A 26,679-nucleotide genomic window follows, 5' to 3' on the forward strand; every position below is an offset into this window, starting at 1 on the left:
AACAAATCCAGGAAAATGTAGGCTTTGGATTGTTTCTAATGTAATGTTAGTTAGGTAACGCTAGCTAAATTACTACTTTATGAATTGTTATTAAGCCCTACTGTTCTGCTTTTTAATGATTGTAATAGTGAATAGAGACCTAACCAGCTGTACAGGAACAGTGTTGATCCTTAATATCGTTGTCCTCTTTCACAATTGTCAGGTGTTGAAGTGGTTCACTTTTACTGATTGGTAGGCTTTAGCTTCTGTCTTTATTTTTTTTTACGTCAGTTTGACAGCGTGAATTCAACCTTCAAATGCACGATGCAACTGCAAAACTGTCTGCTTCTTTCTGGGATTGCTTTATCCAAAAATTTGACAGTATTTCTCCAGGGAGTGAATTTATAGACTGTGGCAGCGCCGTGATAAAAGTCCGACAGGTTCGCCAGTTTGTGTGTTTATTTGCATGATCAGCTTAGTTCAGTTATTAGCCTACAGGTTCTGGCGCCTTCCTGTTTCCTGGTCTTAGGTCTTAGTCCTGTGTCTTAGTTCATGTCTTGGTGTTTAGTCCTGGTTCTGTGTTTTAGTTCTTAATTCTGAGTCTTGGTTCTTAGATCTGTTCTCCAGTCCATTGTTTCCCGTTTATATCTATTCTGTGTTCTGTTTCTTTCTTCCTGGTCTGCTTCTTGGTCTGTCTGTGTCCTCATCTGTTTCTGTATTTTGCCTATCGTTGTGAAATTACGGTTTTGTCAGTTTTTTCTGTTCACTCCGTGTGTCAGTGTCTTGCTTTGTTTCCTGTTTCAGTCTGGAGTTGTCTGTGTTTGCTGTCAGTGTCTAGTTCTGCTTCCTATTCTGTTTTATTATCTTGATGTGATCCACCTTAGTATTTAATGCCTGTGTTCTTTTCAGTCTGTCCTGGATCATTGTGGTGTCATGCCCTGTCAACCTTGTGTGTTACCTGTTCCCATCCCTGCCTGATCTTTACCTGTACCGCTGCTTGTTTGTTGCTCGTCAGGGTTTTTGTGGGTTTAGAGCCATCCCTGCCTGGATTGTTGTTGGCTCTCTTTTTTGGACCTGGACTTTACGTTTGCTTTTGGATTTCTGTTTGTTGAACTGTTAATTTTGGATTCCTTGGATCTGCATTTCCACAGTAAGCTGTACGCTTTATGTTTATGTCTCAAATAAATTATAAAAGACTAGACTTGCTGAGTTAATATTTGCTTCTGGGCCCACAACCTATTTCTGCCTGAATGCATAGCCTGAATTGTGACAATTGTATAGAGTAATCTACAATGCACTATAAAAAATTCATTAAATACATTACTTGAGCTTTGGTAATTACAACTACTCTGAATCTGTTAGTCTACATTGCTGTGTTTTTTTGACGTACAGTGCAGCTCAGAGTCACAGTGGCCAGCTCTGGACACCTCTTTCCCTCAGGAACAGGTGGATAAGATGTGTTCCGATGTGTTGGAAAAACACTTGTAACAGTCCAGGTCTGTGAGAGGATTGAGGTCCGAGACCTGCAATGCTCCTGAAAAGCAGGCGTCACTGCTTTTCAGTTTGCGTCAAAACAAATTAAAACCTGCACCCGCAGCAATAAAAAAAAGCCTGCACTCTCTCTCTCTTTCTCTCTCTCTCTCTCTGGCTCTCACTCTTCTTTCCGTCTCTCTGTATCTCTCAGGCAGCAGCGGCAACCTGTTGCCATGGCAACAGCAGCAGATGTTGACGGTTTTCTCCTGTGTGATGGGATGCAAACTATTGACCTCTGCCTTTAAAAAAAAAAAAAGAAGAGAAATGGCAGTAATGGATATGGATTTATGAGTGTATAGCTACATTGCCTCTAAAGCAGCTTGGCACACCATATGCCACTGTATGCATTTTTTATGATGTGGGCCCGGGGTTGAACGATTTACTTCTCTCACAGGCTCTGGGGCTTTGCTGCAGTACACCCTCTGTATATAGCCTATGTAATAACATAGGCAGTTGAGCATCTTTTGTCAGACAATAGCTGATAGAAGAAAATAAAGTATATTGAAAAGAATATGCTGCAGCCCAGTCTAACATATAATAAAACGGCCTCAACTTCTACATGTGACTCACACACACAGCTGCACTAACTCTAGACTTTGTTCGACAGACTATTATGCATATATGCATTAATGGCTTCGGGTACAAAGTGAGTCATAGCAATTCTACAGTCACCACAAGGTCCTTATTCTGCACACTTTCCACAGCACTACAACAAGCAGGCTGCAGGCTTTGACATTGTAAAGGCATACTTGACCCACTGTTCTTGCGCAACTGTCTGTTTTCGTTTACTACAGCATGTATGTCACTGCTTTTGCAGCAGACCAACATTGATTCTGTCATGTAGCACTTGGGGGACCTTGTATTGTTGACTGGCTTCAGGCTGGACTGTAGGAATAAACAACTGATTTTAAGAAAACTTAATTTTTTAGATTTAATTTACTTAAACCAGGACAGCCTATCAGGGAGCCTTGACCTAATTGACAGCCTGATTATTCATTAACTTTATTTATCCACAGAGGGTGAGACAACAAACAGCAAAGCACATATAAGACAACGTAATACAGTAAGTAATTAAAACACGTAAAACATTAGAAACACATACCTTCTCATGAAAGAACTATAGATGAAACCAATCACCAGACACTCACTTTTACTGCATGCAACTAATGGAGGGATTTCTTTCTTGATTTTGTACCCATTTAATTGCTGGCATAAAATTTAAATTGGATTTAAACTGGGCTGATGTGAGTTGCTAAAATGTTAGTTTAAAATGCGGCATTTGTGTGGTTCGAGGTCGAATAGGTGCGTGAACAAAGAGAGACCCATCATCTTGGCCAGTGAGCCAATTATTTCCTCCCACCCATCAACCTTCCCAGTGGAGAGAAGCAGACAATACAGGACAGCCTATGTACCTTTCATTCTGAACTTGGTGGGTCATTGACTTGTTTTTAAATTCTTTGAGCTCATGCAACATCGTGAGCAAGGACATACTAACAGACACCCTGAAGCAGTGATATCACCATTACAGGATTGCTTATTTATTCATGAGGTCACCTTACTAGACGTGTTAAATAGGACTTTTTATTTTTATTTCGAGGTCTTGTAAAGATCCAAATGGGAAGAAAGAGTGTGATTCAAAATGAGATGGTGTTATTTGAAAAAAAAAGTGGCATTGACTCAAAATGTTGGGTCAAACTAAACTAAACTAAATTGTATGATTTAAAAAGAAACCTTAAATTCCTTGTTCACAAAATTTAACACAAACTGAAGAACTAAAAGTAATTGTATACTGAGGAAGAGATTAGAGCTCTGTAAAAAAAATACATATGCAGTATGAATTAATTTCAACAAAACCAAAATCAGGTTGAAGCACCCAAAATCAGGTTGAAGCACCTCAGCCCGAGTATCTGCTCAGGTGAAGACAAGTTCACAGTGATTTGTAAAATACAAAGTGATTCATGCATTGCAAATTTTTTTACCAAGTGATTAGAGGATCAAATGAGAAATAGGAACAACCTAACAATAAATGAATAACAACCCCCTGATAAGGACTAAGGTCACCGTTCTGCCCACAGAACAGCTTCAATCCTACTTGGAATGCTTTAATTCAAGTCATGAACCGTGTGTAGTTGGACATTGGACCTTTCTCCTTGAAGAAAAGCCTCCCGGTCTTTGGGAATAAAGTAAACTGAAGTCATATTGTTACTTTCCAAAAAGGGTAAGGTCTGGTGACTGCGGAGGCCATGGATGATGTTTAACTTCTTCCTGGTGTGCAATGACCCAGTCCTGCTTATGTATGGCAGCATGTTGGAAGGCCAGATAATCTTGGACTGTGGCAACAACATGTCCTGTAAAATGGCTCCATACTGTGTCATGACCATACAGAAATCATCTTACCTGAGGGCCTCTTTTGGCTCCCTGCAGATATAACCCGGGAACCTTGGGATAAAATGATGTCAGAGAACTAATCAGATCATGTTCCTTTATTTTCAGTGAGAGCAAAGGTTGTGTTTCAGGTTGTAAATCCTTGTGGCCTTGGATTCAAGTTGTTTCCATATAGCTCATACCACACGGTTTTGATACTGAGACACAGAGGTGGTAGGGCAGTGCTGTGGTTAATCTTTTGAGTACAGTCCATTGACTGTAGCTGTGTCTGTCAAATTACGACTTGTGATCATGCAGTTAGTTTGAGGAAGGTCATACACTGCAAAGAATCTACACTTTATAGACAAAATTTTAGTTGTCCTGCCAGAATGTCTTGTTTTTTTCTATTAAACAAATGAAAGAATCTGCCAGCTCTTCAACATTATCTAGAAATATATCATGTCAGTAGTTGACATGACAAAATAAAGCAGTTTGCTGCACTTGAATCAAGAGAAACGACACTTGGTCTTGTAAAATTCCTGAAACAAGTAGATTTTATTTAAAACGTGTTGAAAGTCACGCTGGCAGATCACGTGTCAAACACGTGTACACACATATACACATAGCACACACTTGACTTATGCAGAAGAGAAGAACGTCTTTCCAAGATTGACTTCATTACACATACAAAGTTCATCTTGAAACTGCTCCTCACCTCCACCCAGAGCTGTGACTCCCGCTTTCTGCGGACCATCAAACTTTCATAAGGGTAATCGAGATAAACCTGAAACTGCTCCTTCCATATAATCCCGGAGGAAAGGTGAAAAAAATGTTTTCAAGGTGTAACAAGGTGCCAGACAGCTTTTTGAATTAGCTTTTCCACCCAAATATGCAGCTTTGACGCCCATTGACTGGTATCAGGTGTAAGTGTTTTCCAATAGAATATTCTACGGGTGCTTGATGGAGCGTGTGGTGTGTGTGTGTGTGTTTCCTGTTGGGGTTTGTGGTTAAGTCTATCCGGCATAAACTTGAACATTTTGTACCAAAACATTGTGGAAGTTGTTCTTTTGTTATTTGTTGAGATTAAGAAAGTAAGTAGTTCAGATAAAGCAAAATTTCTCTTGCAGCAGTTGACATAAGAGAGAGAAAGAGAATGTGTGTGCGTGCGTAATAAGTTTGTACAGCCATGTAATTCCCTGCTAGTCTGTCGTACGAAAAAATTTTTCTCAGTCTTATATAATGTAGCTCAGATAAGGTGAATGGGTCACTCAAGGATCTGCCAGATTGGGATCCCTGTGTGTGTGTGTGTGTGTGTGTGTGTGTGTGTGTGTGTGTGTGTGTGTCAGTATACAAGATGAGACAGCATAAAGAGCAGAAAACAAGTAAACATCACTGCATGATGCAAGTACACAAAATTCAACATTGCCCACGGGTGTATATTCATGCATGCGTGCGTCTGTACAGTGTGTATACATCTGCATGCATTAAATAATGAGCAAACACGGCAGACACAGTGTACAGATGGGACACCATGTTTACCAACTAGAGAGCGCTCATCTTCAGTGAACCTTTGACCCCTGCTGCTGGGCATTCAGACAACATCACATCTGTTATTAGGTGATCTAGTTTTGATTAATTAGGCAGATACACTATATATACACTGTATACACTGGATCTATGACCGTCCCAGTGGGGACAGAGCCCAGGCCGGACGATTAAAGGGGAAAAGCAAACAGAGAGCGTGAAGTGATGCAAATTGACAAACTATGAAACAAGGGAGAACGAGTGAGATGGGAACGTCGTAGGTGGAGGAAGAGAGGAGCTGACAGCAGTGGTCATAGATGCAAGTGTGTTTTGCTCGTTGCAGTTCAACACTCAAAGACATGTTGCTCCGACTGTGTGGGTTAAAATACACAGCAGCTTTCAGTCTCTCACAGCAGACCCCAGTGTCCTGTACTACGAAGGGAGTTCAACCTACTCAGATTAAACTCAGGGTTATCAAGCAAACTCAGGGTTGATAAACTCTGACCGCCTACGCTGGTGTTAAACAGTACTACGATGGTGGATGAGATGTTAGTTAGCTGAGTCTGTGTTAATTTAATTGGAGTTGGTGCGAGTTCACCTAAAAAGGGTATTTTGTGATATGAGGACTTTAAAGACACATTAATGGCCAAATCTAATATCATGGCGGCCGACAAAGCCAGGGAGGCTCGTTGGCATCGCATTGAATAAATTTGTAAATATCTTCACAGTGTTCTTGTTGTAGGCTATTTTTTTATAATGTATTTAATGGACTCTTGTTTTATCTGTAATATTTGTAGCCAGGCCAGGAATGATGAGGCCAAACACACAATAAATTTTATGGGTTTTTATTCCCTGTTAGCGATGTAATGTCAAGGTTTTAAGGCAGTTGGAGGTTATACAAAACACAGGAATAGCTTTCTTCCTTGTCCTTTGCTTATTGCATCTGATCTCAACTATTTAGTTTAACAGTACATTATGGTACACATTAACCATACCACAATATGTGAACAGCTGCCATAAACTTGTTTACACTCACTCTGGGATACGTCAACAACAAAGTCTGCACAACACCAAAATCTAGTCATTAAATCTTGACAACAAAATCTAGTCAAGTCTAGACAACAGTCCATTCTAGATAACAGTAGTGGCCTTTTCTAAATATAGAAAATAAAAACCAATATAAATAAATACTTTCATTTAACCACACAACGCACAAGTTCTTAAACTCTAGGTAAAATATTTAAAATTTACCAGAAAACATGAAATACTCCATACACAAAAAACAATTAGCCCAACACTTTGTACAGGAACTCAGAATTAATATTTTATTAAAGAAATCAGTAAATCACTGTCTTCTGATGTGCAGTGTGCACCCTCAGGACACGTCCACAGACACAGACACACACACACACACCAGGAACTCCCCTCTAAGTCAGCAGAAAAGTACGAAATACACATTGTCAGTATACACTAATATAATGTGATTTTGTGTGTTAATACACTTTGTTGTCACTCACGCTGTTGCCGCTGGTCAGTCTCTTCCCCTTGTGGCAAAGATACACACACACACACACTCACTCGGCTATCAATTGTCAGAAATCAGCTGGGACATCCAGGTCTTCATGCGTCTACCTTAGTCCGCTAGTTAGTTCACTCGTTCGTCTGCCGATCGAAGTATTAGTACTTTATCATTGTTTATGGAGATATCCTCCATATAGATATAACCAAAATACATCCCTTTCTGTTTCTCTACTCCGCGGGGCCGACACTTGTTTTTTACCGTGTCCCGTCGGACACTCTACCCTCTCTAGTACTCTTAAAGTGACAGTGCCAATAAATAGAGAGGAACGTCATCGCTGAAATAATCCCACCTGCAATTGCATAACATTATAACCCACATAACTCTATTAAACTCTGTACCCCTGGTTGTTCACATTGCTACATATGATTAAGATTTAAAGATACAACTGTATATCATATCCATTGTAAAAAAAAAAGCGTGGAGCCGGGGGAGAGGGCAAAAGAATTGATGAATGTGGTAGATTTACGAGAAGTAAAAAATCACAAATCTACAAGTTAAAAACTTGAATATTCATATAGTCATACATTTATGAGAGAAACTCTCTGAAAAGATTTTTGTTCAAGGAACCACATCGCTTCACTTTGCAAGGCTGCAATATCACACATATTAGACTTCACAAACGGATTTAGCTGTGAGGAAATACTCGTGAGTTTAGCCCACAGTCACTATACTATCATGCACCTTAGACACTTTATAGCCTACAGATGGGCTACATCTCAGAAACTGTGCCGTTATTTAGCCTAATTAATATATCCTCCCTAAAATCCCAGAGGCTTCAGGGCTCGCTGTATGAACGTAATGCTGTTGTGTTAAGAAGAACTTACTTTCAGCTGCAACTGCTGTGGATCAAATCAGGATGAAATCTAAACATACTTTATCAAATGGTGTGTATTAATATCCTACTTCTCATCATTAACACTGAGTACAGATGTGGTGTGTAGTCAGCCTACAGGGTAACGTCGAGTTAACCACGAACAAAACCTGCTCGGAGCAGTTTAGAGATGCAGCGTATACAAAACAACCACAAAGATGCAAAACAGCCACAAACAGACGAAAAACAACGACAGACACAAAACAACTACAAACGATACAGCCATGTTATTTGTTGTTGTCTTTTCGTGTCTCTTTCAGTCTGGGCGTCTTTCTCCCATGTAGGAGGGCTCGCAGGCCTTTTACATGTCTGTGCCTTGGGACCAGTTGTCTCAATCTATCCATGCTTTCTACCCCACATTCTTCCCTGCCAGCCTGAAATCACATCTTTGATTTCCTCTTTTCCTCTCTTTGCCTCTTGGATGGAGCCATACCCTTTTCCTCCTCCTGCTGCTGCGCTCTTTTTCCTTCCGTTCTTCAGCCTTCAGGCATCTGCCACCATGAGCTGATCGAGGGAAGCTCACTTATGACCAGAGATGTTCATCATCCCCCCTTCTTGCATCCTGACCTTCAACTGAACTCGCTCCTCACAGCTCCTAGGAGGCCACTGAGACAGAGAAGCAAAATGTCAAAGATGGAGTGAAAAAGCAGCAGATTAGACTTTTTCACAACCTTTGCTGGACTGTAGTACTTTTCTAATATCTTGAACTTGTCCTGCCCTTTTTATCTTGTTGTCCTTTAGGCACTGAAAATGTGTATTTTGCAGACATAGTTTCCCTACTACGTATATACTTTCAGATATCCTTATTGGGTTTAGGCCGGCTTATCCCAGTCAAAGTGCAATAAAAAATATTTGTAGGACATTCCAGATGAGAGGTTCTCTCTTTTGCACATAGTAAAAAATACAATATTTTATTCATGTTGCATGACAAACAGCATGTCGCTTTCATTGTCAGAAGCCCTCCTCAGATATCTCACTGAATAAATAAAATCTATATGAATATATATTTTAGTGGAAGTAAGCCATCATACCTGGATGATTTCTTGCATTGTCTTGGTGTGTTTCAGTTCAACGGGAGCTTAAAACAGTAAATTACAGCCCTGAAAACAATTGTTTTAAAAATGTAAAAAAATAGAGAAATAAACCATTTTACCTCAGATACATAATCTGAAAAAATGTAAAGCAATCCTTCATCATCTGCACATATTGTCAAATCAAATTTCTGTTAAAGAGGTTCAAGAAGAAAGACAATTTGTCCACCTCCATCTTTTTCAACTCTTTGAAATGTTAGTTTGAGTGTACATTTCACTCCACTCATTTAGCTTCTTTACTGTGTGCCATGCTGAATATGAATACTGTGAGTTTGATTTGCAACACGCTCTGACAGCAGCTTGCACAGGACTCAGCCAATCGTCTCAGTCGCCGGCAGCCTCTCTACCAATAGGACGACACGGGGCCCTTCCGGGGGAGGTATGTCTCATTAGCTAGATTCCAGGACCTGGCTCTGGCCCACTGTATGCACTCAGCCAGAAAGGATGCAGTCCAGAGGGGGATTCATCATCTGCAGCATTGTCTCCTCTTCCTCGCTCTTTCTCCCCTCCCCTTTCAGGAAAGTAAAGTAGAAAGTAAAACACATACATGAAACTGCAAGAATCAGGCAACAAATCGTTGGTTTTGTTCCCATGGTTATTAAAAAAAATATGATTTCCTCATTTCACACATTACTGTAATAGTTGACGCCACTTTCAAGAGCAGCTGAAGTTTAAGTCTTTGTTCTGCTTTTAAGGATATATTAATTTTTGTTTTTTCAAAATACAGACTTAATATTTTTTCTTAGGATTTTTGCCTCATATGTAAACTCATCATTCTTTTCCACCGCTATCCACTTCAAGTCACACATTACCAGTTGATGTTTGTTTCAAGATCAGCATCTGGCCACCTCTTTACCCCAGCAGGAACATTTTGTGCTTTTGTGGCCCTCCTTTGCGCCACAACTATTTTGGATTTAAACTCCAGAGGGCCTCTGCGGGACCATTGGTGGTTTATGTAACTGTTCGGATCGGCCATTTCATTCGGAAAGGCTAACGTTATCTAAATGTACTGGGAGGTGGGGAAAGAGGGTTGGGGGTTTTAGAACTTTTCATGGCCCATCAGGTCCAATTTAAATCCTCGCCCTCAAGGGACCTGCATTGACCTTTATAGACACAAACAAGCAAATACCTACCTGTCCACCACACTGGACGCTATTTCGCCCTTTGCCACCAACTCTGACCAGTGACTTCTGCAAAACCACAAATATTTTGGGATGTCTAAATAACACGCATCAATAAAACAAAGAAGTTCTATTTTCTAATAAGGCACCTTTTATTAACTGTAACTAATGGCTTTATTAATTGTTAATGGACCATTTACTCAGACTTTATGATCAGTTATAAGGTTTTAATAAGAACACATTTGTTGACAGTTTGTGGAAAATCCTCCTCCAACACGACACTTGTTTTAACTTTTTAGTTAGCACTTTAATTCATCAAGACTTCTTAAATAGACTGTTAGACCACGTCTGAACGAAAATCCATTTATTGACACTGTCTTAACATTAACTTAAAAAGTGGTTGAATTAGTCCATTTGAGGGTACTTCCTGATAATGAAATGTCATGCTGAAAAAGTGTATGATTAACCTTTAATAAAGACATTAATTACAACTTCTAAACAGATTTTAAATAGTGCCGAACGCGTTAACAACACAGGAATTTATGGAGTTCAAGGCAAACTTGACAGAGTAGATTGGTATTTTGTCAAAAGCCATAAAAGACAAAAGAAAAAAAAATTCACAGCAACAGTAATGCAATAATGTATTAATAAAACATTTCATTCAAAGCGAGATACATTTTCATGGACACTCTAAACCATGCAAGAACATCTGATTTCATGTTACAGTGACTCAGACTTAAACGCAGAGAACAAAATAATTATGTATTTGATGACAAAATCATTTTGTTGGTCAAAATATTGACTGCTAAGTATTTTTCCCACACTATAGCTATGTATTTTTTTTTTATAATAAAACCCATAGTTTTTTCCACCACCATCCAAACGCACAATCAGAATATGATTTATCATCAACTACCACCAGACTGCCATGCTAATTACGGTAAGTCAGAAATAAACCTGGAGTATTAAAGCCACTTGAATATTAATGGAGGTGCTAAAGCGGAATCACATTTATTTCCCTCCTGGGTCAAGTACTGAAAAGAACAAACATTGTTGGAAAGACCATTATTCAAATGAGAGTGCACAGACCTTAATAGAAATCAGCCCAACCATTAACTTCTGTTTTAACACAGCCCAGTAATTTTGTATCCAACATTTGTAGACATGATTGACTGTGCTGTTCCTGTCTATTGTAGAGCATGTAAATGTGGCCCCATCCATATTTCCCAAAAAGCCTCATTCAGGACCTTAAAAGGCTCCAAATAAAGATAAATTAGGGTTACCATGTTGCCTTAATCTGAACTAATGCTAGCTAAAACCGAAATGAGTGCCCAAAAGTGGTTTCATCATTCACTGTTTGCACCATTCAGCGTGACAATGCTGATATGGAGCAAGGATTCACCTTTGAACTCACAGATATAGTGGTGATTTTTGTTTCCTGAATGGCCTTGAATGGACAAAAGAAATAGCGCAATGGCTGTTGGGATGAAAGTTCACTTAAAAAACACATTTTTACATGCTTGTAATTTTTAAATCCTCACGCCTAAACCTCTCCGACCTTGGTGTTAATAAACGTTTAGATCATCAGTTAATTTCTCTGAGGTTAAGGAATGTGCTTTTATAAAAAGAGATGTGGCAAACAACTTTTTCAATGTTCTGTAGCTTAAAAGCCTTAAAAACATCCACACAACCTGTAACTTCTTGTTCCAACACTTCACTGGAGCTACAAACTGCCGACACTGAGGAATATTCAAAGATTACGATCCTATGGATCTTTAGGCTACCTCAAATGAAATATACTGTATCATTTCAAAGCAATAATAGTTTGAGAAATATCTCAGCTTTCTTCCTGAGAGTTAGATGAAAACATTGATACGACTTGCATGTCTGTGCGTTAACTAAATATGAAGCCACAGCCAGTTTCTTAGCTTAACAACCTGAAAACCACAACATGACATTTTGTTCACTTATATAACGTGTCAATTAGTGTGTCTTAGAAGTTGCTGGTAGGGGGATTTTGTTGCTTTAAACAGAGTCAGGCTTGCTGTTTCCCGTTATCTAGCTAAATCTATAACTTAAGTCTGTGCGTTAGCTAAATATCAAGCTACTGCCAGCAGATGGTTATCTTAGCTAAGCACAAAGACTGGAAATTGACAGTCTGGCTCTGCTCAAAGGTTACAAAATCCGAGAGCAGTATTGTTGTTCTCATCTATCTATCTATCTATCTGTGTTTGGCTGTGCAACGTACATTTTTAATGATCTACTTTAAAGTTTTTGTCTTGCAGGGCAGACAAGGAGAAAACTTTAATCAGCCTAAAAGCATTTAAACTAAACCACTAATAACCATTTCTTTCAGTTTTGCAGAAAACCGTCTTGCACTCTGTAATCAATCCAAGCTTATAATCAATAAATCAAGTGTTGTGATACTATAAATGAGATGTGATGAAAAATCTGAGGATTAAAAAAATTAAAAAGGGCGTTGCCTATGACATATTTTGGCTGACTTTGTGTTGGATACCTGATATCTTTAAAACATTATGCTTAAATGTATGAAAATTATGTCTCCATTAACTGCAAGATGACAACTTTTTTCTCTTAATTTCTCCCCAGACGCTTTGAAAACAGTCACACCCTGCAGAGATGATCAAAGAAGCAGAGATCCATCTTGACACAACACCCTCTCATCTTCCCTCTAAAGGCAGCTCACATTGAATGGACAGATTAAAATACATTGCTGCCATGTTAGATACAGACCAGCACTCACACTCCATAATTTTTAGCCTGATGATTGCACACGAGTGTTGCATCTGGCTCTGCGGATGATGGAAGTTGTTGTATGTATCCACCCGCATTTTCCTGGCTGTCAAAAATTGCATTCTGAGAAAGCCGTACTCCTCTCATCAAGAGTCATAATTTACTTGTCAAAGCAGGAGTCCTCTCAGCGTGCGGGAGGCTCCCTGGGGTTATAATTGCGAGACGGTTTGGTTCTCCTGAAATGCCTCCAGTCAAGGAGCACATGCCTGCTAGTCAGCCTTTGTGTACTCTTCCTTTTAAAAGTAGCCATTTACACAGAAAATTGTAAAACACGGTTAAAAAATATATATTTGACTAGCTTCACTATACTTTCACCATCAACTCCTTGTCATGAGTGACTTTCATCACTGGTTACTTTAGTGCTCAGAGAGTAATCTCTACACTGACACAAGGTCCCCATCTTGTGGAGAGAAGTCTTTACTTCATAGGTGGTGACAGTTCGGGTCAACCAAAGGTCGCTCCAAAAATCAATTTGGATTTGCAGCTCCTTCAGAATTTGATATAATTGATGAGCTAATGAAGATTTATATGAATCATTCAGTAAGCAGAATATTAAATTCAGTGGTGCTGTAAAGTACAAATCTGAGGTACTTATACTCTGAGTACTCAGTATTTAATGCTGCCTTATGTGTCTACTCCATTACATTTCATTGTACATTTATTTGACAGCTATAATATCTAAATATTTCACATAAAAACACATGATACACCTATAAAATACAGTGCATTGTTCAAGATTAAAAAAGATTCTTCTCAATATTTTAAGTTTATGACCTTTAACAAAAACAGCAGTGTCTATTTGGGGCCTTTTGTTTGCATGTAGCAGTTCCTCTCTCGACTTGAGGCCCAAAGAGGCAACAATTATCAAATTCTTATTCTAAGATTAGAGAAAAGTCCCAAAAATTTACACATGTGCATTCTACATTGTACGTGTTTGTTTTTTCTTCTTGCTTCTGCCCCATTAATCATCTCACAAGTCCTCAGATTTGTCTTATGACCCTTTGGAGGGGGCCCTACCCCCAAGCTGGGAACTGATGGACTAAAATTCTTGCACTTTTACTTAAAATTCAGTATTTTACTTTGAACTACTGGTACTTTGACTTCAAAGTAAATAAAGGATCGGAGTACTTTTGCAACTATTGGTTAAATTTATTAAAAATATTCACATTACAAAATGAAAAACACTGTTTTTACATGATACATTTATACAGTTCTACTCCCAAAACTGCTCTTCGATGTTCAAAGCCACCATATCCTCCATTTTCTCAAATAATCCCTCTATCATACAGTTGCCTTTCTTGCTGCTCACTACATGATACCTGCCCCCACATCTCTCTACGAGCCCCATTAGCTCCCCGTTCCTCAGGATGTGCTGCTCTGTGCTCTCCCCTAAAATTTCCCCCCATGTGAACAGCACCAGTGTGCGTTGCCAAATTCCTTCCCCGAGCAATCGCATGTGCTCCTCTATCGCTCTCCTGTACTTCTGTGTGCAGTTCATGAAGGCCGGCATGAGCAGGAGGACGACGTGAGGCCCTGGATGACACCAGGAGATACTGTCAAGAATGCTTTTCCTTTGCACCGTGTTGTTTGGATCTGGGCCGTCTCGCCACCTCAGACCTAGCGGTTCCACGACGGCAAGGCGACGTCCAGCTATCTGACCTCTCCATGGCCTGAAGGTAGACCCGTCCAGTTTGGCTTCCTCTCCACACAGGATGGTGACTCCAGCTGGGGAGCGAGACGACCAGGTCTCCCCTAACACCACCACCCTCAAATCCGATCCAGGAGACTCTTTGTCATTTGAGCTTCTGTGAGCCCGACTCGCAGATAAAAACTCTAAATCTGGAACGACCGTTGCCCTTTCCAGGTCCTTGCTGCCGTGTTTCATCCTCATCTGTACTCCTCTTCCTCTCACCCCTTCCTTTTCCTCAGCCATATCTATCTCTTTTAGTGTTTCAAGGTGACAGTTATTGCTCTCTGCAGCTGACGGTGCTGTTTTCATCCTCTGAACCTCCCTATCCCTTTCTCCTCTATGTGACTCTCTTCCCTTGACCCTTCTCTCACTGACCTCTCGGTACATTAAATGCAAGTCATCTTCTGAGCACTCAACTGCAGCTGTCAGATCGAGAGAATCCCCCTCACAGACTCTCACATTATCATCAACCTCATGTTGTCCGTTCTCCAAATTTCTTTTTTGCAACCCTTCCTCGCGTTCCTTAAGATTCCGTTCCCATTTGCTCAATTTCTTAAATGACACCTTTAAAATTTTCTCTTTGTTGTTAAGTTCTTCCTTCAGCAAAGCCAAGTCTCTCCCCATCTCGTCTAGCTCCTGCGTTGTAGAGTTAACTTGCTCATTTCGCATCTGCAGCTCTGCCTTCCAGCTGAGCAACTCCTGCTCTTCATTTCTTAAGTAATGCTCCCTATCTTTCAGCTCTTTCCCTTGATCTTTCAGCCCTTTAACCTTCGTCTGTAGATCTTGACCGTGACATTTTAGCTCTTTCTGTTTGCCTTCCAGAGCTCTGAGTAAGTTTTCTAGCTCCCTCTCCTTTTTCTCCATAGTTTGTGCTCTCATGCTCACATCTTGCTCACATTTATCTCCCTGATCTTTTTGTTGTTTTTCTAGACTTGCTGCCCATTCACTAAGTTCTTGTTCCTTACTTTCTAACTTTGCCTCTTTTTCAACGAGCTCTTCCTCCTTTGCGTCAAGTTCACGTCCCCTTTTGTTCAGCTCTTCTTTGTTTCTACTCAGAACCTGTTCCCTTTCCCTTACTTCTTTTTCCCTTTTCAAGAATTCCTCTTCAATCTCCTCACCCTTCATTCTGAACTCACTTTGTTTCTCCTTCATCTCTTTCTGGAAATGCTCTTTCATTTCACTCATCAGTCTTTCTGCCTCACCTTCTCTCTCTTTCATCCTGTCCATCTCTACTTGCAGTTTGTCATTTGCCTCCTTTAACACCTTGACCTCAGCATCTTTCTCTTCAAGAATGCTTTGGATTTCTGCTTCTTTGCTCTTTACCTGCTGTTCATATCCACTGAGATGTTTTCTAACTTCTTCTTCACTCTCCTTCTTCAGCTCCTCACACTTTATTTTGAGATTGTCCGTCTCTTTTCTCATCTTCTCGTTCTGCTCTTGCAGCTCCTCAGCTCTCCTCCGACTTTCCGCGTATTTCTCTGTGATGTCCAAAATGCTTTGCTGACTCTCTTCCTCCAAACGACTTATAGTGCAATCCTTCTCCTTGGCAATGGATTCTATGTTCCCATTTTTTCTTGCAATCTCCTTTTCATATTCCTGAATCATGTTTGTCATCTCCTTTTCCATCTTGTTGTTGAGCTCCTTCAGCTCGGACTTTGTTTGCTCGATTGTTAGCCTCAGTTGGGTGATCTCTTTCTTGTTTTCTCTGTCTCTCTGCCTCAATTGGTCAAGTTCTTCTTCTTTCTCCTGAAGTTTTTCCATCATTTCAGCATCTTTTTTCTTTCCCTGCTCTGTGTGACACCGCTGTATCTCTATGATACTGGAGGTTTGGTTTTTACTGCTTTCTTTTAGCTTTTCAATTTCTTCCAAGTACTTTGCACATGTTATTTTTGCCTCATCGATCTCACGGTCTCTCTCCGCAAGATGACACTGTGCTTGTGTTAATTCTTTTGTTTTCTTCTCAATGATTTCTATCAGTTGGTTCATCTCGTTTTCTGCTTTCTCGTCCTTCTTCCTCTGCTCTTCCCTCCATCTCATCTCCCTGGAGTCGGCCTGTTGTTTAAAACTTTCAATCTCACTTTCCTTTTCTTTTAGTTTTCGCTCCATGTCGTTTAAAAGCTGTAGTTTCATCTCCTCCATCTCTCGTTCTCTGTCTTGCAGTCGTTGCTCTGCCTCTCTCTTTTGATTTAGGATAATTTCGCCTCTCTCTTCCTCGTTTTTCTGCAGGATTTCGTCAGTATCCTTTATGTGCTGATTCAGTTTCTCTATCATACTTTGTTTTTCTCCTAGTTTTTGCTCCATCTGTTTCTTGTGATTTAAATGATCTCTTTCTCTTTCCTCTTTGATCTGCTGCAGTTGTCGCTCAAGTTCTTTTAAACATCCTTTCACAGCTTCTATTTCTCTTTCTCTTTCCTCCAGTCTTTGCTCCATCTCTTTCTTATAATTCAAATAATAAATTTCTTTCTCTTCCTTTTGTTGCAGCTCTTCCTTCATTTTGTTGACATTCTGTTTTATCTCCTCTATCTCTTTTTCTTTTTCCTCCAATCTTTGCTCCATCTCTTTCTTGTGATTTAAATGAGCATTTTCTTTCTCTTCCTTTTGTTGCAGCTTTTCCTTCATTTCAGTGACATTCAGTTTTATCCCCTCTATCTCCTTTTCCTTTTCTTCTAGTCTTTGTTCCATCTCTTTCTTATAATTCAAATAATAAATTTCTTTCTCTTCCTTTTGTTGCAGCTCTTCCTTCATTTTGTTGACATTCTGTTTTATCTCCTCTATCTCTTTTTCTTTTTCCTCCAATCTTTGCTCCATCTCTTTCTTGTGATTTAAATGAGCATTTTCTTTCTCTTCCTTTTGTTGCAGCTTTTCCTTCACATCTTTGAAATTTAATTGCATCTCCTCAATTTCCCTTTCCTTTTCTTCCAGTCTTTGATCCATGTCTTTCATGTAATTCAAATGATCAATTTCTTTCTCTTCCTTTTGTTGCAGCTCTTCCTTCATTTCTTTGACATTCTGTTTTATCTCCTCTATCTCTTTTTCTTTTTGCTCCATCTCTGTCTTGAGATTTCTAACAAGCCTTTCTTTTTCCATGTCACTTTCTCGCATTTTTTCTTTGATTTCATTGGTGTGTTGATATTTTAACTCCTCTATTAGTCTGTCTTTCTCTTGCATTTTTTGCAAAATGTAATTTTCATGATTTTCATTCATTAATTCCTTCTCTTTTTCATTTCCTAGCACCTTTTCTTTTACTTGGGCGGCATACCTTTGCTCTAACTCTCTTATCTCTGTTTGTCTTTCCTGCAGTTGTTTCTCATTTTCTTCTGCAAACTGTTGTTTCAGCTCTTTAATCTCTCTTTGTCTTTCTTGCTCAATGTCCCTTATTTTATCATTGTACTGTTTGTGGACCCTTTCCACATCTTCCTCCTTTTCATTCACTTTTCGGTCCATTTCTTCTTGCTGTTCAACTCTCTTCTCTTCCATTAGTTTTTCAATTTTGTTAATTTTTCTTGACATTTCTTCCAGATGCTGCAATTTTAACACTTCTATCTCTATTTCATTCTCTTGCATTTTTTGTGCCATGTCTTTCTTGTGATTTAGATGAATCATTTCCTTCTCCTTTTCATTTTCTTGTATGTTTTCCTCTATTTGGATGAAAAACTTTTGTTCTAAGTCAGCTATCTCCCTCTTTTTTACTTGCATTTGTTCCTCTGTCTCTTTTGCAAACTTCTCTTTCAGCTCTGCAATCTCTCTTTGTTTTTCTTGATGCATGTCCCACATCTCTTTGTTATGCTGTTGTTTCAACCTTTGTAAATATTCTGTATTGTCTTTCAACTTCTGATCAATTTCTTCTTGGTGTTGAACCTTCATTGTCTCCATAATTTTTTCCATGTCACCGATTTTTCTGGCCATCTCGTCCTGATGCTGCAGTTTTATGCTGTGTATCTCTGTCTCTTTCTCGTGCATTTTTCTCTCTATCTCTTTCTTATGTTGTGATTTCATTTCTTCAACTTTCTTCTCCATAAGTTTTTCATTATCTAGAGTCATCTGCTTTTCCTGTACAGCTTTTTTTCTCAGTTCTTCCTGTTCTTTGTCTTTTTCAAGAAGTTTTCTTTCCATCTCGTTCTTTAGTTTTTCTTCCATCTCTGCCATCTCCCTGTCTTTTTCTTGTGCTTTTAACTCGAGCACATTATCATAGTGTCTTTTAGTCTCGTCAACTTCTTTTTTTAAAGAATCAACCTTTTCCATCCATTCTGCTTTCTCTTTCTTTTGCAGCTCTATGTTTTCTTCCATTTTCTTCACCTCACTCATCCACTCTTGTGTCTTTACTTTTATGGCATCCTCCCTCTGCTTCCTCTCATGTTCATTTTCTACACTGGCACGTTCAAGGTCGAGCAGCTTCAGTTGTTGCTCGTCAATTCTTTCTTTTAGCTCCTCAATCTCTCTCTCTTTTTGCTCCAAGTTGTGCATTGCATTGTCTTTTTCTTTCCTACTCTGGTTTAGTGCTATGCAGATCCTCTCCTTTTCTATGCTCAGATCCTGAATTTCTCTCTCTTTATCCTCTGTCAGCCATCGCATCCTCTCCTCTAGATCCCCAATATCATTCTTCCTTTCTACGCCAATCTTCCTGTCCTCATCCTCCTCTTCTTCCCTTTGAATGTCGGCCTTTCCGGGTGATTTCACCTTTTTCTTCCTGTCAAAAAACCACCTGATGCTTTTCATCTCCCTCTCCCTCATATTTTTCAACTCTGTCTCCTGACGAAGCATTTTATCTCCCATCTCCTTCAGACGCTGGTTGAACTTCTCGTTCCTTTGCCGGCTCAGATCCCTGACATCCTGAACCAGGCCAGAGAAAGCCTCACACCTGTTCATTGCGGCCATCTTTTCCACCTTCTGCAGGAGCTCCGTCACCTTGCTGGAGCCTCCATTTCCTCTTCCTCCTCCATCTACGCTGCTGATGACATGGTACCTGCCCCTGCACTTCTCCAGCAGCCACTGGAGGTCCCTGCCTCCACCTTGGATGTGCTGCTCAATATCCACCCCCTCTCGAAGCTGATCCCCATGGGTAAACAGCAATATCGTGTGCCTCCACACACCCTCGCCCAGGAGCTCCAGATGTTCCCTCACATGTCCCGCCCTCACAAGTGTATCCACCCTCAGAGTCAGCAGGAGCGCATGGGGCCCTGGTGGACACAAGGCCACACTGTTGGTAATCTCCCTCTTCACCCTCTCAGGTGTGGCACCTGCTACACCTGCCTCCCAGCCTGGAGTGTCCACCACCGTCACCAACCGAATGGCCACCTCTGCTTGCTGACGGATGCACTCTTCTGTTACCACCCCGGCCTCAAAGAAGCCCATTTTTCCCAGGATGGTGTTCCCAGCTGAACTCTTTCCTGTTTCACGCTCGCCCAGGAGAACCAGTCTGACCTCAGGTAAACGCCGGGGAGCCTTGGAGAATGACTGGTGGGCGTCTAGCTCGGAACCCTGAAGACCATCGCCTGGATGAAGAAAAGTAAATGAAGTTCATGTTAAAACTGCATAAATCCATTTCAGACACACAGCCACAACTAGCTTGTTTCATTTTTGTTGCTAATGTGTTAGCAAACAAGTTACCTACACATTCATTTCAATAAATTCATAGCCATCTGAATATTCACTCCACTGTTAGCTTTGTTTTGGACTCCACTAAATCCTGAGGGAAATATCTGGCTCTTTAGTTTCGTAAATGTTCAACGTTCATTATCCAACGAAAGTTAAAGTCAAGGGCAACTGGACTTGGTTGAAGATACTGGAACGTTCATTAGCATAAAGCATATGAGCTGGTAGCATACAGTGGGTTTATCACCTAGAAATTTTTGGCTAATGTTGACTGAATCATAGTAAGTGCATTAAACAGTAAATGTTTACACCATAAGACCAAAGCATTGCAAGGGGCTAAATGTGTGCTGTAGTAGTACTGCAGAGTTTGGTGTAAAAACATTAACAGTAAAACAAATCTAAACAAACAAATAAAAAGCCATTGCCTACAGTTTCAGCTAATTTTAGTGTTTGTGGCCAGTATTTACTCTCCTTTTAGCTCTGTTTTGGTCTCCACCAGCTCCACCACCTGAGGGAAATATCTGGCAAATATCTTCAGTAGTTTAATGTTTGACTTTCTTCACCATTTGTTAACTTGTTCTAACTGCCATTTGGTACTGGCCAGGTGGCATTCAGAGGGTTTTTCAAAGCTTGTTACTGGAAATGCCTAGACAACCCTCCAGGAAAAACCAAAACAGTGCACTACAAGAGGCTAAAAAGCTCTGTCAGCTGTGCAGTTAATACATCATGATTTTTAGCTCCATCAGCATTAGAGAGCCGTCATTCAGTGTAAAATATAAAAAAATATTGATTCATATATATATATACAGTTGGTTTTCTTTTGGACACTTGGAGGAAACGGAACAAGCTAAGACAACAGCATTGACATATTTAAGGTGAATGTGTTAGCAAACCATTGCCTATTAACAATACATAGAGCAGACATGCAAGGCCAATATTCACTAATTTAGCTCTCTGTTCTGGTCTTGACCAACTTCTGAAGAAAATATCTGGGTCTTTAAATGATAAATGCTTCACTATTTCACCAGCTAGTTTCTAACTTTGCTTGTCTTTTGATGGTGCTGGACAAGTTGTCTGGGTGTATCAGAGTTTGTTGGCTGCCTGCTGCGTCTGGAAATTACACTGACAGTGGTTTGCTTACCAGAAAACCAAAACAGTGAGGCAGTGTTAAAACAGCTTAACATGCTTTTGTGGAGCTCAGGGAACTTAAGAGTTGGATTTGACACTATGGGATACACATTTCACATTAAACAGTTATACAATACAAAAATATTGATTGGTGCAGCTTTAAGCATTAATTTGTATTTTCCAATGAGAACTCATTCAACGTGTTTTCTGTGCTGATTGTGATATTTCATATATTTGAGAGGACTTGTTTTACAAATTGAACAGACTGAAGGACTCACTCATTAAAGCAGCTTTGATGGTCCCTCTCTGCATCTGTGCCTCCATCTCCCTCTGTTTCTTCCTCCTCTCCCTCGCTCTCCTCTTCCCGTCTGCTTCCAGGCCCAACAGAACCGTACTGTCCATCTCTAAATGACTGCTTCCATCCTTCTTCCCCTCCACCATCTCCTCCACCTTCCTTATCAGCTCTTTAACCTGCATCCCATCCCCTTTGTTCCGGTTATCCACGACATGGTATCTGTTCCCGCACTTCTGGAGGAGTCTCTGGAGTGCTGGGCCACTCGTCAGAATTCGTTGCTCCATGGACACCATGCCTAGTTCGTCTCCCCTGGTGAACAGCAGCATGGTATGCTCCCAAACTCCTTTTCCCAGCGGCTCCAGGTGCTCCTCTATCTCACTGATGTACTTCTCTGTTACTGAGGCGCAGGATCGCACAACCAGAAGCACAGCGTGGGGTCCAGAAGGACAAAGTGACACACTCCGTAAAGTTTCTCTCCTCACCCAGTTGGGAGTGCTGTTCAGTGGGTAGTACCACTCCCACCCTGGAGTGTCCACCACCGTTACTTTTCTCCCTGCCACATCAGCTCGCCTTTTCACACACTCCTCTGTGGGCTTCCCGCTCTCAAACCCCCCTACTCCTCCCAGGATGGTGTTGCCTGCTGCGCTCTTCCCTGCTCCTTTTCTGCCCAGGAGGACCAGCCTAAGCTCTGGGAGAACAGGAGGGACGCTGTGGGAGGCAGGAGGGTGTTGTGAGTACATGGCGACCTGCAGACTCTCATCTGTGAAGAAAGGGAGAAGTGCTTCCTCAGTGCACCGTACCGGATAAGCTGAATGACACAAAACACAAAAATGAGACATTAATCAGTCATTTGGTCTTTGCATTACACTTAAAACTGCACTTGAAACCTTCTTTTTCATTGTTTTACCTCGAGAACCGTAATCAGATTGTACTTGCAAATTGATCTAATTATCATGATATACCTAAAAATGAAACTGCATTTACAATCAGAAAGTGCACACATATGTTTTTCACTTCACTCCCACACTGAAGTACCTCTGTACGAGCTTATTTTAAATGAATAATACCTGAGTAAACAAAGAATGTAAGAGCGCTACAATTAACTCACCACTGTTCGCGACGATGACTGGACTACAGTTCTCATCTGAGGTGTCCATCAGCTCTCTGTCCTCTTTCTTCCTTTTGTCCTTCCTCTTCCTCTTTTCGGTTCCGGTGTGTCTTTTACAGGAAGTGTTTCGTCAGCGTCGTTGTGAAAGCAATAGAAACACCCTGGTAGTTGATTGATCCAAAATGATTGAATTTGTGCTGCACAAACTGAACACAGACAGTGGAAACTTTGTGTGTCACATTACCTGTGGGTTTCTAACGTGCTTCATTCAAGATGACAGGAAGTGAGGAGATGGCATGGTGAGCTGTGGCGATACATTAACATGCACATGCTTGCAAAACACACGTACTGAACACACAGCAATGCACATATGCATGCTGCACACAATTGCAAGGGTTCAGTCATGTATGCACATTTTGTACATACAGAACATGCACTAGCCTATGTGTGCTGAGACACACATGCAGGCTTTAGGTTTAGGCAGCCTGTCAGATGCTGTCCTGTGGCAAATGTGTGGCACTTCTGTTTCCTTTACCCACAAGCAAAACGGAGCTAACTCTGCCTTGTGGTAACAAGTTCCTGCCTCGAACTATGTTGTCACAGTAAGTTGACAACAGTGAGTGAAAAGCAGAAGTTAATTTTATACAAAGTGCAAGTTATGAAATATTGCAGTAATCTAAAAGTTTTTTGACTATACATTTTTAATGCAGAGTTTCAACATGTAAAACTCACTTTGGGATCAAAATCTCAATCTCAAAGTTTACAAACTGAAAGTAACAGCAACAAATGAGGAATGAGTTTATCAGAGCATCAAAATATCTTCTGTATATTCCTCAAGTTATTCACTGTTTCATTTTAAAATAAAGCCAGTAACAAGTAATTCTATAAGCTATAACTATAAGCAAAGTTGTGGGATGCCATGACAGTTCATTATGTTTTGTGCTCAAGAATGAACTCAACGAAATTCAACTTTTAAGGCAACATGGATATCTGAATATCTACATTTCTATGACAGCCGGTCAAACTCCATCTACTAATTAAGATAAAGATGTGTCCAGTAACATGTTACTTTACCCCCCGAAATAGAGCCAATATAAATGGTTTATAACACACAGCAGATATAAGAATGTATTATTATAGATGTTAATATCTATAACTCCTTCTGCGGGAACTCACTGGAGGCTGCTTTATAAACAGACACTAAATGATAGTATAGCAACAAAGGGAAGGGAAGCAAGGGAAAAAATATTCAATATTTGCATGAAAACCCAAAGTCTGAGGGAGATAAAGAACTGAAACCAAAGGTGATTGGTAGAACTTTACTTTAAACCTAAATCAACAGAGGTGCAAATAAGAACAGAACAGCTAACGACTCAGCTGCATTTCATCATAATCTGAAAAAGTGATACATTTCCATCCATTACAGCGATTGTATTGTGTGAGGAGCCAGTATCCCTTCATTATGCCTGCCTGCTGTCACTGCACCCTGGCTACATGGCGTCCCTGGCTGCATACATGGTACAACATGTTCTTGTGTCCAGTCCAGTCAATCCTATGAAAACACACGAACACACACATTAGATCATGTCCTCTATGATTCACCCTTTCCTTCTGCACCAGTCAGGGTTAATGAAAACAAACCCTGTTTATGGAAATAACTGAATCAGCCGTATTGATTTGGCACAATTAACCCAGGCAGAGTTGTTTTGAGGTCTGTTAAGTGTTCTGTGAATATTAACATGATGGATGCCTTTTCACATGTGTGCTGCTTTTCGTAAATGTCAAATGAATTACTTTTTATTGGACTCCCTGCATCAGCCGCTCTTCCCTCCAAATATGACGCTGCCTGGCATCTGAAAGACTCCATATAATGAATAAAAAACAGCCCAAAAAATTATACCGTCAACACTGAAGCTCACAGTTGTTTCTTTTTAATGTAACATATAAATTTGCATTGGCATTTGCTGATTAGTTTGCCGCTGAAATTAACTGGTCAATCAAGAAGATAATTGCTAGTGGTGGAAATGGGAAACACAGAAACATACAGTACAATGTTTCCTCTGTAATTTATTTGCCGCTGGAGCTTGTGGGTATTTTAAGCTTTGCTTCCACATCTGCCGCTGACTTGGAATCAGTTTTAAATCAAAGGTTTTCCATCCAATAATGTTTCTTTTCTCAAACGTTTCAAAACATTGGAAGCTACCATGTTTTTGCTTTAAATGGAAATTCAACAATTTTTTATGTTCATGTTTTGGGTTGTACTGATGGAAATTCTTTCTCATGGTGGCAGCAGATGATTAACGAATGCATCAAAAGTATCTTGTGCACAAGCAATGTGGTGGCTCCACTGGCTCCTCAGTAGTTATGTCTTTTATTGTGTTTGGACTCATTTCTTGCACTTTATTATCCTTGAACACATAGTATCAGTTCCAATATGGAAAAGAGAACTGCATAAATACCGCAATGAATGCAGGAAGCGGTCTTAGTAGCAAACTATTAGTGTCAGAGGAAGTACTAGCACTTGTAGTAGTAAGACTAATAATAGCAACAGTGAAGGAGTAGCAGGAATAGTAGTAGCAACAGTGAGACGAATGACGGCGGTAATAGTAGTATTATTGGTTGTGTAAAAGCAGTATTATATGTAGTGATAATAGTAGTAATAGAAGTATTAACAAAAAGTAACAGCAACAGGAAGCAGTAGTTGTTGTAGTTTAACAACGTCAGCCATATTTGAGCTGATTGCCCATTCGCCTTTGTTCTGGCACCAGAAGACCAACTATGAGCCAACCGCCCCAAAATCCAAACATTTTGCTAGATTAGTTGGGTACCTTGCACAGCTTGTGAGCACTAGTACTGCTATTAAATCACTTAAATTTTTCATGGATGGGTTCACATTTTTTTAACACTGTTCCACTTATCAACAGTTGGCGACCAAGAAATGTAACAATGCGCAAACAAGGCCTGATCAACATGGATGTAAACTAAAAATTCTTTCACAAAATTAGCCATGCAAATGCTATGAGGGAGGAAATGTGTTCAACACCTTTATCAGGCCTCAATTAATGTGTTTCACCTGTTTGGTGAAGTGGAAACATTTGAAATTCAAAATATTGCAAAAATACTGTACACTAAGGTGAGTAAGGTAGTGAATTGATGAAAACAAATTGCAAGAAAATACAATGGAAACAGACTGACTAATAAATAAATAAATAATGACGTGCATGAAGCATGTCACTTAAAAGTCTCTCAAACGTCTTTGTTTATTAATGCATGCATACATTTGGATGAAAACTTGTCTGATGATGCACAGTGTGTGGGTGTGCATCATCCACTGAGTGGGCCAATTTCATTTGACAATCTTCAGTCTAGTTTGCCACATGCCAACTTTGGTCGATTCCAGTCATTCGTCACAAATTGGGCATGCGTCCAGTACTTATTCATGAAACTCCTGTAGTAAATAGCCTACCAGAAATTGCCAACTGAACTTAGACACAGTGGTTCAATAAAGAAATCACAACAGTCGATGTGGCTTAACTTCCATAACTCCTTATTTAGAACATGGACCAAAACCCAGAAAGAGAGGAAGAGGAGAGGACATACCACGCCTGGGAAGCCACTGGCGGAACAGTGGGATTAGCCTACCTGTGTAAAGATAACACAAACCAAAACCAACACGTCAAATAAGCATCACACTAGTAAACGTGCCGCCAAAAACCACACCCCCATCAAAAGTGAGTGGACTCCCAGCATATCGACCACAACCATGACTGGAGGCCACATAAATTATTATTCAGTTGTGGTGATACGTCCTCTGGACAATTAATGTCATGGCAATTCATCCAATACCTGTTGAGATATTTCAGTCTGGACCAAAGTGATTCATCTCTAGCATGGCTGATAAAAATACAGACAAACAGTGAAACAAAATAAAGATGTGTGTTGCTGCTCCTAAGTTGGACGGACCAGTTACACAACACTATTTCCAAG

The 26,679-nt window shown here is 40.2% G+C and overlaps 1 protein-coding gene across 1 annotated transcript; it reads right to left on the reverse strand.

Annotated features, from left to right (window-relative positions):
* Window positions 1–14,004: 14,004 nt before the first annotated feature.
* si:dkey-185m8.2 (trichohyalin) lies at window positions 14,005–22,918 on the reverse strand. The gene is made up of 3 exons (XM_038732112.1): window positions 22,693–22,918; window positions 21,568–22,392; window positions 14,005–20,061 (listed from the first exon to the last, which is right to left on the reverse strand). The coding sequence occupies exons 1-3, from the start codon at window positions 22,739–22,741 to the stop codon at window positions 14,093–14,095; spliced, it is 6,843 nt and encodes a 2,280-aa protein (XP_038588040.1). The 5' UTR covers window positions 22,742–22,918; the 3' UTR covers window positions 14,005–14,092.
* Between the last annotated feature and the right edge of the window lie 3,761 nt (window positions 22,919–26,679).

This window comes from Micropterus salmoides, unplaced genomic scaffold (genome assembly GCF_014851395.1).
Source record: "Micropterus salmoides isolate LMB-PRFRI ecotype aquatic unplaced genomic scaffold, ASM1485139v1 Ms_hic_scaffold_2, whole genome shotgun sequence".
Lineage (NCBI taxonomy): Eukaryota > Metazoa > Chordata > Actinopteri > Centrarchiformes > Centrarchidae > Micropterus > Micropterus salmoides.